A 17,348-nucleotide genomic window follows, 5' to 3' on the forward strand; every position below is an offset into this window, starting at 1 on the left:
AGAAGGGCCATCTGTACCCCAATGTTTATAGCAGCAATGGCCACAGTCGCCAAACTATGGAAAGAACCAAGATGCCCTTCAACGGATGAATGGATAAGGAAGATGTGGTCCATATACACTATGGAGTATTATGCCTCCATCAGAAAGGATGAATACCCAACTTTTGTAGCAACATGGACGGGACTGGAAGAGATTATGCTGAGTGAAATAAGTCAAGCAGAGAGAGTCAATTATCATATGGTTTCACTTATTTGTGGAGCATAACAAATAGCATGGAGGACAAGGGATGTTAGAGAGGAGAAGGGAGTTGGGGTAAATTGGAAGGGGAGGTGAATCACAAGAGACTATGGACTCTGAAAAACAATCTTAGGGGTTTGAAGTGGCGGGGGGGGTGGGAGGTTGGGGTACTAGGTGGTGGGTATTATAGAGGGCACGGATTGCATGGAGCACTGGGTGTGGTGAAAAAATAATGAATACTGTTTTTCTGAAAATAAATAAATTGAAAAAAAAAACCACAAAAAACCAAAACACATTTAGAACTTTTGAACTTGCCAAAGAAGATGCAGCTGGTTTGTGGCTTAGAATTCCAGCTTAATCTTCTCTGACCCCAAAGCCCATGTTTCTAAACACTGAACAATGGTGCCTTTGTAAAATAATAATATCCTTTACATATGATTTCACCTAGTGATTAGTCAATAGTTTTTTCCTCTTTTTTTTTTAATAGAAGAAATAGTAATCAGCTTAAGGCAAAGGCATGATTCTAGAGTTGCGCAGACTTATAATAGTAGGTTTTAAGCTGTCATTTATCCTCTGTGAATTCTAGTAGTCTTATAAAATAAGGGTGTTTATAACTACCTTAGAGTTTTGGAGAGAATTGAATAAGATAATGCATTTTTCTGTACTTACTGATGTGTAGTGTGTTTGTACTTAGGTGGCGATTTATATAAAGAAAGCACTGGGACTGTGGCCACACCTTCAAGAATTAAAAAAAAAAAAAGAAAGAAAATGGAACAGCCATGTATGTTATGTGAGGAAGAGCAAGAGCCAGACCCACAGCAGAACACAGAAGAAACCAAAAAAGTAGATGATGAAGATGCTGAGCTCATCTTTGTTGGGGTGGAACATGTAAATGACGATGCTGAGCTGATCTTTGTCGGGGTGACTTCAAATTCAAAACCAGTTGTTTCAAACATTTTGAACAGAGTCACCCCAGGTTCATGTTCAAGGAGAAAAAAGTATAGTCACTTCAGAAAAGGTACTACTCACAAATTACCGCCTATAAGTCATGTGACCTCTGTATCAGAAGCAGTCACTGCCTTGCCAGTTTCTGAATCTGAATCAAGATCAACAGATAGTCCCATTATTATTGAGCCTTTGTCTAAACCTGATTTTAAAAATAATTCACAAATTGTGCCTAATAGCTGTTCGGAGTTATGTTCTCCTTTGATTACATTCACAAATTCATTACAGCATCCAGTAGGAGAAGCATTTTCTGTAGGAGATATGAATAAAAGTCCTTGCATATCAAAGCAACTTTCCACTGCTGAAGTAAATGATATAAATCCCAAAAGGCCTAAATTCAGCGATGGAATCATAGAGGGACATGCTTCAGCTTTGTCCCCTTCAGGTAACTTTCATACAATGACTTCACAGCAAAGCACGGACTCAAACAGTGTTCATACCTCATTAAGCCATGTTCAGAATGGACATGACTTAGAACGGAGCCATGGAGCCATGGTTCAGAATGGAGCACCTTTTGCAACACCTTTTCCAAAGCACAGTGTCCATTTTAAGCCTATAAATCCTGTAAAGGAAAATAGAACGGCAAAAACAGACTTTTTGAGTCTAGCAAGTGAAAACCAGGTTGTGGATCCCAAGAAAGGAAGTCTGGTGATATTACTTCGTGACTTTTATTATGGGCAACATAAAGGAGATGGTCAGCCAGAACAGAAGACTCACACAACCTTTAAATGCCTCAGCTGCTTGAAAATTCTAAAAAATGTCAAGTTTATGAATCACATGAAGCACCATCTGGAACTTGAGAAGCAGAGGGGTGACAGCTGGGAAAGCCACACCACCTGCCAGCACTGCCACCGACAGTTTCCCACTCCCTTCGAGCTGCAGTGTCACATTGAAAGTGTACACACTACCCAGGAGCCTTCTTCTGTCTGTAAAATTTGTGAATTGTCATTCAAAACAGATCAGGTTCTCTTACAGCACATGAAGGACAATCATAAGCCTGGCGAAATGCCCTATGTGTGCCAGGTTTGCAATTATAGATCATCAGCCTTTGCTGATGTGGAAACACATTTCAGAAAATGCCATGAAAACACTAAGAATTTGCTCTGTCCATTCTGTCTCAAAATTTTCAAAACTGCAACACCGTACATGTGTCATTATAGGGGGCACTGGGAAAAGAGTGTTCACCAGTGTTCCAAATGCCGGCTACAGTTTTTAACTTTCAAGGAGAAAATGGAGCATAAGACCCAGTGTCATCAAATGTTTAAAAAGCCTAAGCAACTAGAGGGATTGCCCCCTGAAACAAAGGTTGTTATTCAGGTGTCACTGGGACCTCTTCAACCAGGATCTGTGGAAGTAGCATCCGTTACTGTGAGCACATCTGATTCTGAACCATCAGCCCCCAAGTTTAAAAGTAGAATTTCAAAAAAACCTCATTAATTCCAGTTTCAGTAAACCTAAAGCAGGTATTTCAATCAAAGTAAAAAAACGCCATAAAATTAAAAAAAAAATACAAACCATACATTATTTAGTAACATCAAAAATAGTGAAACCAATGAGTCATTGATGAGTTTCTTTTTAAATTCATGAAATACAGTATTGTCTGATCTGAATTTTGAGATGTTATTTAAAAATTTGTTACCTGGTTTTCATGTACTGTACCTGGCTTAACACATAGAAGATGTTTTGTGTATGTGTGTATGTGAGAGAAGAAAGTGGATACCTATTTATTATTTTGATATTTCATGTTACTTGTAAGTTTGAAAGTTCTAATTTCTGTATATAGAACTTATAGAGTTTTTTCTTAAGTACGTAATTTTATCTTCAACTTTTTCCCTGCCTTGAAGATTTCAATATTAACTCTAGTCAGACTTGAATGACTTTGTTACATCGTGGTCCCGTTTGCTGCTGAGCTCCCCAAGGTGTCTGTCTTGAGCTGATCTAAAGTAATCTGATTCTGAGACCCTGAGTGTGGAGAAGTTGAGGAACAAGGTGTGGCATGAATAGGAACCAGAAACTGAACTGAGAGGTTAATCACTGGAGAGCAGTGGCTTCCAGTGGCTTCTTATTCTGGTTGAGGGCATGTGCGCGCGCGCGCGCACACACACACACACACACTCACTCACTCACTCACTCACTCCAAGGCAGTAGGAACACTATCTCAGAGTGTCTTTTTTTTTTTTTTTTTTTTTTTTTTTTTTTTACCACAAGAACATCCAAGGAAGCAAAACTATTAAAATGCTTCGCATTTTGGCAAGGAACTTGGCAAGAAGCCTCTGCAGACATGAAACAATCACTGTATCAGCTGGCTTCAGATGGAAAAGCAGGGGTAATGAATAGAATGGGGTCTGGTGCCAGTGAACCTCCTGTTTAGTGATCCAAAAGGGAATTCAATTTGTTCCCTTCCCTCTCCCTTCTGGCTGGCTTTATACCTCTCAGTCAGAACAGTAAAGCAAGTAGAATTTCTCAAGGGAAAGAAGCCCTGACATCCATAGTTTGAACTGCACTGGACCCATAATTTGAACTGAAAAGGGCCAAACAAATGGTATCTATCTAGTTCAAGGACTAGGCTAAATTTAGTTTTCTTACTATTAAGCTGGAATGGCGGTTGTCCAAGAATCGTAGGTACAGTGGGTAAAAGCAGCCCATGGTGACTGAGTAAAATTAAGCCCATTATAGGGGCTTATATTTTCCCATGTACACGTATCTTAGCCCAGTTGAACATGTGAAATCTGCAATTTTGTTTCTTGCCTTAGACATGAATGTATTACAGTTAACAGCTATTTTATGTTGTGTATAATTTTCCCTTATCCCCACCTAGTTGAATTTAAAGTCGTCCTTGACACAATCCGGTGTATAAGAAATGTCGAGTTATTTCATTAGGTATTAGATCTTAGAGTTATTGCGCTTCAACTAATCTATCCAGCTGTCTAATCCTTGACTATGCTGTGGGGGAGAAACTTTTCCCCTTGCCATTTCCAAGGACTTTCACATAACTAGAGTGCTCTCTGAGGATTGGTTCCTAAACATCACCCTTGGCTTTCTGTGGGTTCCCAGGACTGAGTCTCCCGGGTAGCTAGTGCCATCCTTTCTTTCACCACCTGGACTCATGTACTGAGAAGCCTCTGTACGTGACTTAAGGAATCCAAGATGTTGTCATTATACCTGAGCAAGGAAAAATTCCATTTTTTCCCCCTTGCTTTCTCCTCTTTTTTAATGGTACATTGTCTCTCCCCATTTCTTTCTTCCTCCTCAATCTTGTTAAATTACCTAAGCTTTCTTTCACAGAAAGCTGGGAAGTGATAGTCGTCAGAAGCTTAGATCCCTTCTAGAATTGGGAAGGAGGACAGATAACAAGTAGTTGTGAGTTTATTATCTATGTTTTAAAGTACTTCCTGAGTGTAGATTCTCTTGTATTTATTTGCTAAATGCTTGATTGATTGATTTGCACTTTGAACATTTTACTAGGCCTTTTTATTAGTTTGTTTGGGCCAAGGCACTTTGTTAATATTTTAGCCTGAACCTATTTCTTTAGGTGGACAGAGAGAGTGTGTATGTGTGAGTGAATGAGTGTGTGTATGTGTGTGTGTGTATGCTCATCATTTTAGTCTCAGGTGGAAACTTGTGTATAAATAGATATGCAGACTTTTGCATACTTATCTCCCTATTCTGTTCCTATAACAGAAATTCTGTCTTAAAAACAGTGAAAATATGAAATATTTTAGTTCTGTCTTTTTGTGGTTGCTTGGTATTATCAACACTGTTAACTCTTGTTTGCTATTTACCTAAAGTATGACCCTAAGGAGTACAAATTGTTATTTATTGCCAACTACAGGTTTGGTGTTACGGCCCCTGTCTACCTCCTCTTGCTTTTCCATTCTCTGCCATGCTACTCAACCATTTTTCCCACTGGTGCACTATTTTTGACACACTGGCCTTGCTTTTCTTTAAGCAAATCACATTTTTTTCCTGTTCCAAAGACTTTGCGACTGCTCTTATCTTAGAATGCTTTTCTCCTAGGCCTGCATGGCTTGCTACCTCGCTTAATTGTTTGGTACTTCCTTTGGTTTATTGAACTTCACCAATGTTCTTAAAAGATACTGACAATGAAATCTCCCTCCACCTTCTTACTCCTCCTTTTAAAGGCACTTTAAGCCTCCCTACTCCCTTTTCCCTCTCCAATCTGGTTAAATTTCCTAGGTTTTCACAAAAAGCTAAGGAAGAGATAATCACCAAAAGCTTTGCTTCTCTTAGAATTGAGCTAGCTTGAGTCAATTTTCTGTGCCTGTAATCAAAAGAAACTGAATATAGTGAGTTCAGTTCTTTCAGGAGCTTTCTCTGTTTTTCTATTGATACCTCTCTATTTTTTTAAGGCGATGTCACTTTGTTCTGTTTACAAATATATTCAATATCTGTCAAGATTACTATTTTGTTATTACCCTTTGTGAATTTCCATGTCTATTTTGCTTGCTTGTTCTTTCAGATGAAATTTATTATTTTGTTAATGTTGCCAAAAATTGTAAGTAAAATAGCAATTGTAGTAATAAAATTTTTTTGAAAAAAAAGTTTCATTTTATTATCTTTTCACCAGTAAAGTTTAAGTTAATTTTTTATTTGGTACCATTATGCAGACTCTTTGCCTTCTTGCCAGTTGTATTTATTTTTAATCATATTGCATTGGCCAGAACTTCAAAACAGTGAGATGTAAATGAAGTTTTCTGTTCTTGGTTTTAGTGAGAAATGCTTTACCATTAAAGGTAATGCTCATATTGCTTAATGAATTTCTGCCTTTATAATTTTTAAAGAAAATTGCTTAGTTTTATTGGATAATTTATAACGTCTATTGAGACAGTCATTTACATTTTCTTTACTATCCTAAAGTTATGCTAAGCCTGATTCACAACCTTTCTATTAGAAACCTGTGTCTCTCTCTCTCTCTCTCTCTCTCTCTCTTAAACATTTTATTTATTTGAGAGAGTGAGCAAGGGAGAGAACCCAAGCGTTGAGTGGGGAGGGGCAGAGGGACCGGCAGATTTACCACTGAGCAGGGAGCGAGGCACAGGGCTTGATTCCAGGACCCTGAGATCATGGCCTGACCCAAAGGTATATGCTTACCCAACTGAGCCATCCAGGTGTCCTGAAACCTTCCTCTCCTGAAGTAATATTTCCACTTGTGGTTGAATATTATCTTCTCAGAATCTCATTCCTTTTCGCATTTCTAATTTTCAAATGTATTTACTTTTCCCTTCATTAAATTTGCCACAGTTTTATCAGTGTTTCTCATTTCCTTTTTCTAAGGAGCAACCCTTGATTTATTATCCCAACTAATTTTGTTTTCTCTATTTTTGTCTTGATTCATTATACACCTCTACTTTACTTAGCATTGTTTTTTTTTTATTTTTCTATTTTAAAAACTTTATTTTTTTTAAATAAAGGATTTAAACTTTGCCTACCTTTGTTTACAGCTTTGAATCCCAAATATTTTGATGGCATATTTTCATTTTTACTGAAGTCTTCATTCTACATACTTTTTTGAGTAAGTCGATTCCAAAGGTTTGCAGGCTGAATGTTTTAGACTGAATTTACAGTTTACTGTGAATCGAATTTTCCATGGAGCTTTGAGGGTATGCACTGGGAGTAAACACTAAATGTCTTTTTATACACACATTCTTTTCAAATTACTACATGGGTTATTCAAAATATTCAATAAAAATATGAACTGTTTTAATTCTAGAAATCTGTCCCCCCACAATGAATATTGTATAAAAGGTAGAAGTGTGAAAATATTCATCTGAAAGAAATTTCTAATAACAAAACATGGAAATGTTAAAAATTATTCATGACATCTAGGTTGTAGAATAAAGAATTTGATCAAATATCAAGGGTGGTTAGATATCAATAGTGGGGCGTTTTCCCCAAATTGACCCAGCAGGATTCTTCCTAAAACTGGCCTAAAGGTAGAGCCCAAGGTGGGAATATATTATCTCTTGCTTTATAACAAATTACCACAAATTATCACAAAACTAACAGCTTAAAAAAATTATCATCTCCCACTGTTTCTGAGAGTTGGGAATCCAGGAGCATCTTAGTTGGGTTGTTGTGGCTCAGAGTTCCAGGAGGTACAGTCACCTAAAGGCCTGACTGAGCCTGGAGGAGTTGCTTCCAAGATGGATTACTCACATGGCTAGTGACAGGAAACTCCAGTTCCTTGCTCAGTGTGGGAGAAAGCCTCAGTTCTTCCATATGAGCCTCTCTACTGGGTTACCTAACTGTTCCCAGGACATGCCTAGCTGGCTTCTAGAACAAGTAGTCTAAGGGAGTGAGCAAGGAGGTGGACTGTGCACCATCTTTTATGACCTAGTCTCAGGCATTTTAGTCTGTTCTTTCTACAATATTCTATTCATTAGAAGTAAGCCCAAAGTCCAGCCCACATACCAAGGGGAAGGCAATTAGCTTCCACCTTTTAAGAGAAAAAAAACAATATGGGCATAACTTTAAACTACCAGATTTCATACCTGGGCCACATTATTTATTACATACTTCCTAGTATGCAAAATACATTCATCTCCTGAATCTTACCATCTAAATCAGGTCTAGATGTGGATCAGGTTCTAGGGTGGTATTCCTTACATGAAGTGTCTCAAGTACAGTTGCTCTAGATCTTAAGAACTGAACAAAAGAGATGAGTTATCTGCCCACCTACATTCCCACACAGTACAAAGGTGGGGCAAGCATAGGACAACCTTTATACACATGGCTGTTCAAAAAGGGGAAAGGGAGATGGCAGTTATTTGTCAGTTGCAATTCTGAAATCCCACTAGGTACATGTTGGCATTCATTGATTAACACTCAAGGTCTGGGAATTCTCTTGGCTTTAATCTCAGGACTCTTGATTCTGCCCTATGATATACTTCCTTTTTTTATGAAAGAGTACATGATTATAGCTGAATTGTTTGCTTAGCCTGTTTCCTGCTCATAGCAGGTAGAAGACCAAAGTTCTCTTTTCATTTTGTACTCTCTGGCCCTTTCAGTGCAAGCTAGAGACATTTCTTCAAGTATATTCTCTTAAAAACTGGTTAATCTTACTGGTGTTCATGCCAAAAGTCTACTCCAGAGCCACAACCATACAACTTAAGATGTTTTGTGCTGAGACAGCTGAGGGACAATACCCTTAAGCTTAGTAGAAACCCTATTGTGTGATTGAGGTTATCATCAGAGGACCTTGGCTTGACTGCATGGTGCTCTGGTGTATCACCGTTCATCTTTCTGAACCTTAAATAATTTTACAGTCATATTCCCATCTTTACACCTCATTTCTTCAGTGCCCTGGGTATGCTCTTTGCTTGGTAGCCATTAATTTCAGCATCCTTTGCCATCTGAAGAGACAGGAAATTTTTCAAAACCTGCAAGTTCTGGCTCTTGTTTTATTTAACAGTCCCACCCTTAACTTTATCCCCCCTTCATATTGCACTATAAGCACCAATAAGAAGAAGCCAGGTGGTGCTTTCAGCTCTCTGGCTGGAAATCTCCTTAGCTAGATGACTTGACTACTTAGGTACATTTTCTACTTTTCATATAACTGAAGGTATTAGTGTTACCAAACTTTCTGCCATTACATAACGCCTTTCTCAATTTTCTAATAGCATGTTCCTCATTTTTAAGCCATACAGGAGAGTTCTCAAAATTCAATTTTGTTTGTTTGTTTTGTTTTTACTCAGTCTTGCACTAACACTCTTCTCAGAGTCCTCCTAGCTTTTGCCCACTGTCCAGTTCCAAAGCCATATTTTAGATATTGATTATAGCAGCATTCCCCTTCCAGGTGCCAAGATCTGTATTAGTTATCTATGACTGTGTAAAATATCAGGGCAAACTTACCAGTTTAAAACAACTTTCAAGAGTCAAAAATTTGGAACTGCTTAGCTGATTAGTTCTGGCTTATCTTTTCTGAAGTTGTAGTTAAGGTGTTGGCTGGAGCTCCAGCATCTGAAGCCCTAACTGGGGCTGGAGGATCAGTGATATGGTCTGAATGTTTTTGTTCCCCAAGGCTCATATTGAAATCCTAAGCCCCCAAAGTGTTGGTATTAGTAGATGGGGCCTTTGGGAAATGATTAAGTCATGAGGGTGCAGCCCTCTTGAGTGGGATTAGTGTTTTTATAAAAGATCTCACAGAGCTCCCTAGCCCTTTCCACCATGCAAAGATACGAGAAGCCTCACTTTACCTGACCATGGTGATAACCTGCTCTTGGACTTCTAGCCTCCAGAACTATGAGCAGCAAATTTCTCTTGTTTATAAGCTACTCATCTGTATATTTTGTTACAGTAGCCTGGATGGACTAAAGCAGTCAACTTCTAAACTTACATGGCTCTTGGCAGGAAGCCTCAGTTCCTTGTCATATGTTCCTTGTGTGATGTCAGCTGACTTCTAGCAGAGTGAGTGCAAGGAAGAGCAAGGAGAGCAAGGAGGAAGCTGCAACCTACCTGGGAGATGAATAACATCACTTCTGTTGTATACTATTGGTTACACAGACCAATCTTGATATAATATGGAAGTTGACCACATGTAGGCAGGAATACCAGGGGGTAGAGAATCCTTGGGGGCAATCTTGGGGCTACTTCAGGGAGAAGGGAATGCTAGACTTTTTTGTGATATTCCATAGGAAATGCAGATAAAACTGCTAATGGTCACAGTGTTACCTTCCCATTCTCCAGTTTGCTGTTTTGGCTGACACTGGCAGCCTGAGATGAGATTTTTTTTAGGGGTAAGTACATTAGTTTAAAAACTTTGAATATATAATTAATTCACATTCTTCAAATATCAAAAAGTTTAACAATTCTCAGATTCTTTTTTAGCCGTCTAGATTATTTTTTCTACTTTTTTAAGATAGTAGATTTATATGATACAGTTTTCCTCACCTTGCTTTATTGTTTTTGAAAATGTAACAATTTCACAATGTCTTATGACATATAAGTTGACAAAATGATTACCTAAAATCATGAAAAGACTAATTAAAAACTTTTTTTTTCTGGAGTTTTCTTTTTAAAGATTTTATTTATTTATTAGAGAGAAAGTGTGTGAGTGGGGGAGGAATAGAGGGAGAGGGACAAGCAGACCCCACACTGAGTGCAGAGCCTGATGCAAAGCTCAGAATGGGGCTAGATGCGGGGCTTAATTTCAGGACCCTGAGATCATGACCTCAGCCAAAATGAAGAGGTGGGTGTTCAGCCCACTGAACCACTCCAGTGTTTCTAAAGATTACTAAGAGCAATCTCTAATGCACTAACATGAGATTATTGTAAAGAAAAAAAATCTGGCTATTTCATAAAGAAGAAACATAGCTACTTAATAAAAAAAACTGCAAAATACTCAATAGATTCTCTTTACTAGCCCCTCGACTGTGTCCTCAGTTCAAAAAGCAGCTCCCTTGCCAGAAGACTAATCTACCTGATGAAACAACCTTTTATTGGGCCACTGAGCCCAGAACCCTTTCAATTTGGAGCTCTGAGTTTGTTTCAGACTGTGCTTAAACTTCTGAGGGAATGCACAGTGCTACATGAGAGCTTCATGAGGGCTTCTTCAAGAGAATGTAAATGGTGAGGTGGTGGGAAATAGGGAGAATGAAAGGTCATCTGTTCATTCATTCAGCTAACAAATATTTTTAAAATTCTTTTAATTTTTTTTTAAGATTTTATTTATTTATTTGACAGAGATCACAAGGAGGCAGAGAGACAGGCAGAGAGAGAGGAGGAAGCAGGCTCCCTGCTGAGCAGAGAGCCCGATGCGGGGCTCAATCCCAGGACCATGGGATCATGACCCGAGCTGAAGGCAGAGGCTTTAACCCACTGAGCCACCCAGGAGCCCCAATTCTTTTAATTTTTTTCCCCTACAACTTGTAGCTTGCCTTTCACTTTCTTCTTAGTATCTTTGGATGATCAGAGCTTTTACCTTTTTTTTTTTTTTTTAAGTAAGCTTTTTGCCCAACATGGGACTCCAACTCATGACCCTGAGATTGAGTCACATCTACTAATGGAGCCAGCCAGGTGCCCCAGAAGCTTTACTTTTTATGAAGTTCAATTTATCATTTTTTTTTCTTGTATTCTTGGTATCCTTATGCCTTGTCGATGGCAAGCTTATAAAAATATTTTCTCTCTCTCTCTCTCTTTTCTACCTAAGTCTTTATTGTTTTGGCTTTCACATTTGGTTCCATAATCCATATTGAATTAATTTTGTATTTGGTGTGTGTTAGGGAGTCAGAATTCCTTTTTTTTTCCTTTTCTAACACAAATATCCAGTTGTTCTAGTATATTTATTAAAAGCACTTTTTTTCCTTTGATTTTCATTGGTAGCTTTGTTGAAAAATCAAGTAATCGCAGTTGTAACTTGTAACACTTGTAAATGTGTTGGTTTATTTTCTTTATTTCTCCAACTTTATTGAGGTATAATTGACAAATAAAATTGTATATATTTATTTTTTATTTTTTTGAAGATTTTATGTATTTATCTGACAGAGAGAGAGATCACAAGTAGGAAGAGAGGCAGGCAGAGAGAGAGGGGGAAGCAGGCTCTCAACCCAGCAGAGAGCCCAATGTGGGGCTCAATCCCAGGACCCTGAGATCATGACCTGAGCCAAAGGCAGAGGCTTAACCCATTGAGCCACCCTGGTGCCCCTAAAATTTTATATATTTAAAGTGTACAGTGTGAGGATTTGGTATATGTATACATTGTGAAAAGATGTCCATGATTAAGTACATTAATGATTCTATCATCTCACATAATTACCTTTTTGTGTGTATGTAGTGAGAATACTTAAGATATGTTGTCTTAGCTAATTTAAAGTATACAATACAATATAAAGTGTTGGTTTCTTTTTGAAACACCTATAGCACATGGTCTTGATTACTATAGTTTTATAGAAAGTTTCAAGATTACTAGAACTATTCTAGGTCCTTTAGATTTTTTGTGTTAACTTTAAAGTCTTTTAATAATTTTTGCCAACCCATTGGAATTTTGGAATTGGTTTGAATGTCTTTCAATTTGGAGACATTTTATATCTTAAAAACATTGAGACAGTTTTCCCTTCTTTCTTTCCAAATTTATGTTTTCCTCAGTTTTATTGTTTGAACCAGAATAAAATCTCTGATTTAATTCAGGATTGACCTCGATGAAGAACATTAGGGGAGATTTGTCCCTTCCACAAAAATATTTCACAGACTTTTGTTGATAATATTTTAACACCTTTTTAAGAAGAAGGTTTCCAGTAACATATATTTTACTTTTTATTTGATAATACATCATTAAAATATAACACAAAAATTGGCACTTTCTGGGAGAGGATGCATATATTTCTGAACAGTAGGCATGTGTTAGATCATCAGGCTTTGGCATGTACAAGCTCTGAAAATGAGTAAGATTTTCCATGTATCAATTAAAACTTCATGAATCACAAAGTTCAGGGAAACATTAAAGATCTTGAAAGCATGCTTGTCATGTTCTTTGACATAGGGGCTATCCCAGGGATTTTTCATGAGGTTAACACATTTCAGTGGTACATTCAAGTACTGTGAAAGCATAATTTTCATATTACTGAAAACACAGTTATCATATAAACAGTAAGCACATGCTTAATTTAACTATCCCCTTAATGAGCAACCAGAATGGCAAAGCTCATTCAACAAGGACAGAGTAACATTTATGTATGTATTTATGTATGTATGTATTTATTTAATTTATTTTCAGAGTAACATTTATATAGTCAGTGGGGAAAATGTTGAAATAAGATAGCTAAAGTAGATCTGCTAAATTAAATACAAAACTGGTTAGAAATCCTAAAACTATAACCCTTGGGATTATCTTTTCTACTTCTTCTCTTTTTTTATTAAATTAATTTATTTCTTTGGCAGAAAGAGAGAGAGAGAGAGCAAGTGAGCATAAGCAGGAGGAGCAGCAGGAAAAGGGAGAGGGAGAAGCAGGCTCCCTGTCAAGCAGGGAGCCCCACGCAGGACTCAACAGGAGCTGAAGGCAGATGTGCAACCGACTGAGCCATCTAGGCGCCCTCTATATTTTTCCAATCTGTTTTCTATATGCTAATGTAAATGTACCATTTATAAAATATCTGGATCCTTATCCATTCTTAGACAAATAAAATTAAACAAGTTTTTAAGGTCGGATGGAACCATTTAAAAAAAATCTCTAGTGTGATATTCCTGAGTCATACAATTACCTTTTTGTTGGATTTCCACATTTTGCATTGTATTTTCTTGTAAAACACTAATTAAAAAAATCTTCCTATAAAAAGTTATTTTAAAATAATCTTATGGTCACAAGAAGTTGCAAAAATAGTACATGGAGTCCCAAATACCTTCATTCAGCTTCCCACATTGGTGATATCTTATATACATGAAACAATTTCAAAAACAGAACTTGATATTGGTATAGTACTGTTAACTAGTCTACAGACCTTGTCTAGTTTTCACCATATTTTACCATTCATTTGTGTGAGTGTGGGATGTGTGTATAGTTAGTTCTACATAATTTTATCTTTAGTTTACATTTGTGTAACCATTACCACAGTCAAAATACAGAATTATTCCAGCATAACAAAAGAATCACCTCATGCTACCCCTTTATATTTGAATACCTCTCCCATCTTTGTTCCCTGGCAACCTTAATGCAGTCTGTCCATTTCTATAGTTTTGTCAATTTTTTTTTTATCATGGAAGAAATACATGTTAACTGCTGGCAGTGATGGAAATACATAAAGGTTAGAGGAATTAAATAAACACTTGGAACTACTCAGGCCCTGACTATTATCATTTTTGATGAAACCTTTTTAAGATTTGGATGTTAAGATATTTTGAGGATGGCACAAAAGAAAATATTTTTTCCTAGGCCAAGGATTCACACACCTAGTCCTGAACTCTTTCTTCACCCTTGTAGGCAGAGTTTTCTGCTGAAAACATTGATGGATATCTCTTTGGGGGGAACCTTCCATTCAAGAATACATTCATGCCTGAGTTCACTCACTGGATGAAAACTCATCAGCTCCTATACTGGAGACATTCTTCTAGGTACCAGGAAGAATATATCAGAAAGCAGAATGGCAACAGATCCTGTCGTGAAGGATCATCTCTAATATTAGAGTTTATGATTGTTTGGATTTTCCTGGGATCCATCAAGATGATTCCAGTCATGGAGGTGCTGATGTGATAGGGTCTTTGGAATCTAAAGGATTTAAATATTCATTCATTCATTCATTCATTCAACTTCACAAAATTTTCATTACAAACAGAAAATGATTTGGGAACAAATTCCACCCTCTTGGGTTTATAGTCTATTTGAGAAAAGACTGGGAAAATATATAGCTCAGAAAATATATTATCATAACACTTGAATAAGTGGGGTAAATCTGTCTGGAGAAGTCAAGGGACACTTTCCAGAGGAGGTAAAATTCTGAATGAAATTTGACCTTTGAGAAAGACCAGCATGGAGATAGACATAATGGGAATGCTAGGCAGAGGGGTGGGGTTGGTCAGATGATGCATTCTGGATGGGAGATCATTCTACATAAAGTATTAGGGAAAAGAAAGAAATGTGTTATCCAAATAATTGGAAGTAACTTGACTGATGCAAGGGGCTGAGATTTTGGGTCACAAATGCTAAAAAGGGCTGAGAATATTTCAGTTAGGCTTTTGGATTTGAAGTCTTAGATTGTGTATGTGACTTTTGAAGGGAGAAGTGTGTGGAACATACTTGTAGTTTAGGAAAACACTGAAGGAGAAGATGTTTTCAAGAAGGAAGATGTCAGTACTTTTAGTGGGTAGTAAGGGGGCAAGTTAGATGAAAAGTAAAATGTGCCCATGAAGTTGTCAATTAGAAGCTACTTCCTGACATCATTAACCAGAGCACTTGAGGAGGTAACAGCCAGGGAAGTCCTTCTGCAGATGTCTGAAAAATGAATGGTGTGTGTGTGTGTGCGCACGTGTGCGCATGCATGCTTTCAGAGTAGAAAGCCACAACCCCCACTCTTCTATTGAAAGAGCTCAGAAGGGCAGAGCAAACACAAATCTGTGGAAATAATGGTTTTGTTTAAAAGGGAAGAGGGGGGCCCCTGGGTGGCTCATTGGGTTGGGGTGCTGCCTTTGGCTCAGGTCATGATCCCAGGGTCCTGGGATCTGCATCTGGCTCTCTGCTCAGCAGGTAGCCTGCTTCCCCCCACCCTCTGTCTGCTTCTCTGCCTACTTGTGATCTCTCTCTGTCAAATAAATAAAATCTTTAAAAAAAAATAAAAGGGAAGAGGGACTGGGAATCCAGGCATAGAGATCTTGTTTACACGTAGAAAGCATCATTTTGGGGCATAGGACTTAGAGAGGACTTAGAGAGCAAGAGTTAGCAAAATAGCTTTTGAGTTTGGCTTCTTTCTCTCCCCCCGTGCTGTTCTAGCTGGTTGCTGCTTGTACTTCACCCATGAGAGACAAATAACAAAACAAAAAACCCAGCTCAGGCCAAACTGGATTTGCAGCATAAAAATGGGGCAGCAGATATCAGCAGCACAGCAGGCAGTGTCTGAGTATTTCTTCCATTACTCATCCTTCTCTAGGCCCTAAATTTGTAAGGAAAAAAGATGAACAGATTGTAAAAAACAATGTTAGCAGGAGAGAAAGGGATATAGGGAATGGTAGAATCTAACAGGTAGATGGGAAAAAACCAATGGAAGAGAGTGGATGGACTCTACTGCACTATAAGCCCTGGGCTCGGTTCCTGATTAGATCATTCTCCCTTACTTAATTTGATAGAAGTAGCACTTCCGTGCCTTCTCCTTACACCTTTCTAACCTAAATAGCTGATATCCCTGTAGAATGGTCACAAAAATAAAAAGACACGTAGAAATGTATACACTATGAAAAGAGGCATCAACTCAACATTTTAACAACATGAGTTAGAATTTTTTCAATTTTTTTAAATTTAAATTTTAAGTAGGCTCCATACCCCACATGGGGTTGAACTCAAGGACCAGAGATCAAGAATTGCATGCTCTACTGACTGAACCAGCTAGGTGCTCCTAGAACATCAAGATTTAAAACAAGTGTAATATTATCAAATATAAAATAAGGAAAAATAATGGAAACAAAGGATTGAAATAATTTGTTGCACCAAAAGACTTACAACGGTTCTCCATGCCCTGCATAGTTTCCTCCCTAACCTCCTCAAAATTTTGCCAAATATCATCTTAGTGTGGCCTATTGACCAGATTATTTAAAATTATATCCTCATGTCATTTTTTTTCTTTTTCTTTTCCAAATTATTTATTTTCAGAAAAACATTATTCATTATTTTTTCACCACACCCAGTGCTCCATGCAAGCCGTGCCCTCTATAATACCCACCACCTGGTACCCCAACCACACAGCCCCCCCCCCGCCACTTCAAACCCCTCAGACTGTTTTTCAGAGTCCATAATCTCTCATGGTTCACCTCCCCTTCCAATTTACCCAAATTCCCTACTCCTCTCTAACGCCCCTTGTCCTCCATGCTATTTGTTATGCTCCACAAATAAGTGAAACCATATGATAATTGACTCTCTCTGCTTGACTTATTTCACTCAGCATAATCTCTTCCAGTCTCGTCCATGTTGCTACAAAAGTTGGGTATTCATCCTTTCTGATGGAGGCATAATACTCCATAGTGTATATGGAGCACATCTTCCTTATCCATTCATCCGTTGAAGGGCATCTTGGTTCTTCCCATAGTTTCGCGACTGTGGCCATTGCTGCTATAAACATTGGGGTACAGATGGCCCTTCTTTTCACGACATCTGTATCTTTGGGGTAAATACCCAGGAGTGCAATTGCAGGGTCGTAGGGAAGCTCTATTTTTAATTTCTTGAGGAATCTCCACACTGTTCTCCAAAGAGGCTGCACCAACTTGCATTCCCACAAACAGTGTAAAAGCGTTCCCCTTTCTCCACATTCTCTCCAACACATGTTGTTTCCTGTTTTGTTAATTTTGGCCATTCTAACTGGTGTAAGGTGATATCTGAATGTGGTTTTAATTTGAATCTCCCTGAGGGCTAATGATGATGAGCATTTTTTCATGTGTCTGATAGCCATTTGTAT

At 37.9% G+C, this 17,348-nt stretch overlaps 2 protein-coding genes across 6 annotated transcripts in view; one reads left to right on the top strand and one right to left on the bottom strand.

Annotated features, from left to right (window-relative positions):
- ZNF280B (zinc finger protein 280B) overlaps positions 1–5,783 on the top strand; it is a 30,900-nt gene extending 25,117 nt beyond the window's left edge. For 3 of the 4 annotated variants that reach the window (XM_044244424.1, XM_044244426.1, XM_044244428.1), the window contains one exon: positions 932–5,782. In XM_044244424.1, coding sequence (XP_044100359.1) covers positions 1,006–2,679 — 1,674 coding nt within the window. In that variant the 5' untranslated portion in view covers positions 932–1,005 and the 3' untranslated portion in view covers positions 2,680–5,782. Of the gene's footprint in view, positions 1–931 lie in introns of all 4 variants that reach the window. The other variant, XM_044244427.1, reaches the window with a different exon arrangement.
- The window catches only part of LOC122903652 (immunoglobulin lambda-1 light chain-like), a 1,198,107-nt gene that overhangs the window by 896,615 nt on the left and 284,144 nt on the right, over positions 1–17,348 (bottom strand). The gene's annotated exons all lie outside the window — the stretch shown is intronic.

The sequence above is a fragment of the Neovison vison genome, chromosome 3 (assembly GCF_020171115.1).
Source record: "Neovison vison isolate M4711 chromosome 3, ASM_NN_V1, whole genome shotgun sequence".
NCBI classification, from domain to species: Eukaryota; Metazoa; Chordata; class Mammalia; order Carnivora; family Mustelidae; genus Neogale; species Neogale vison.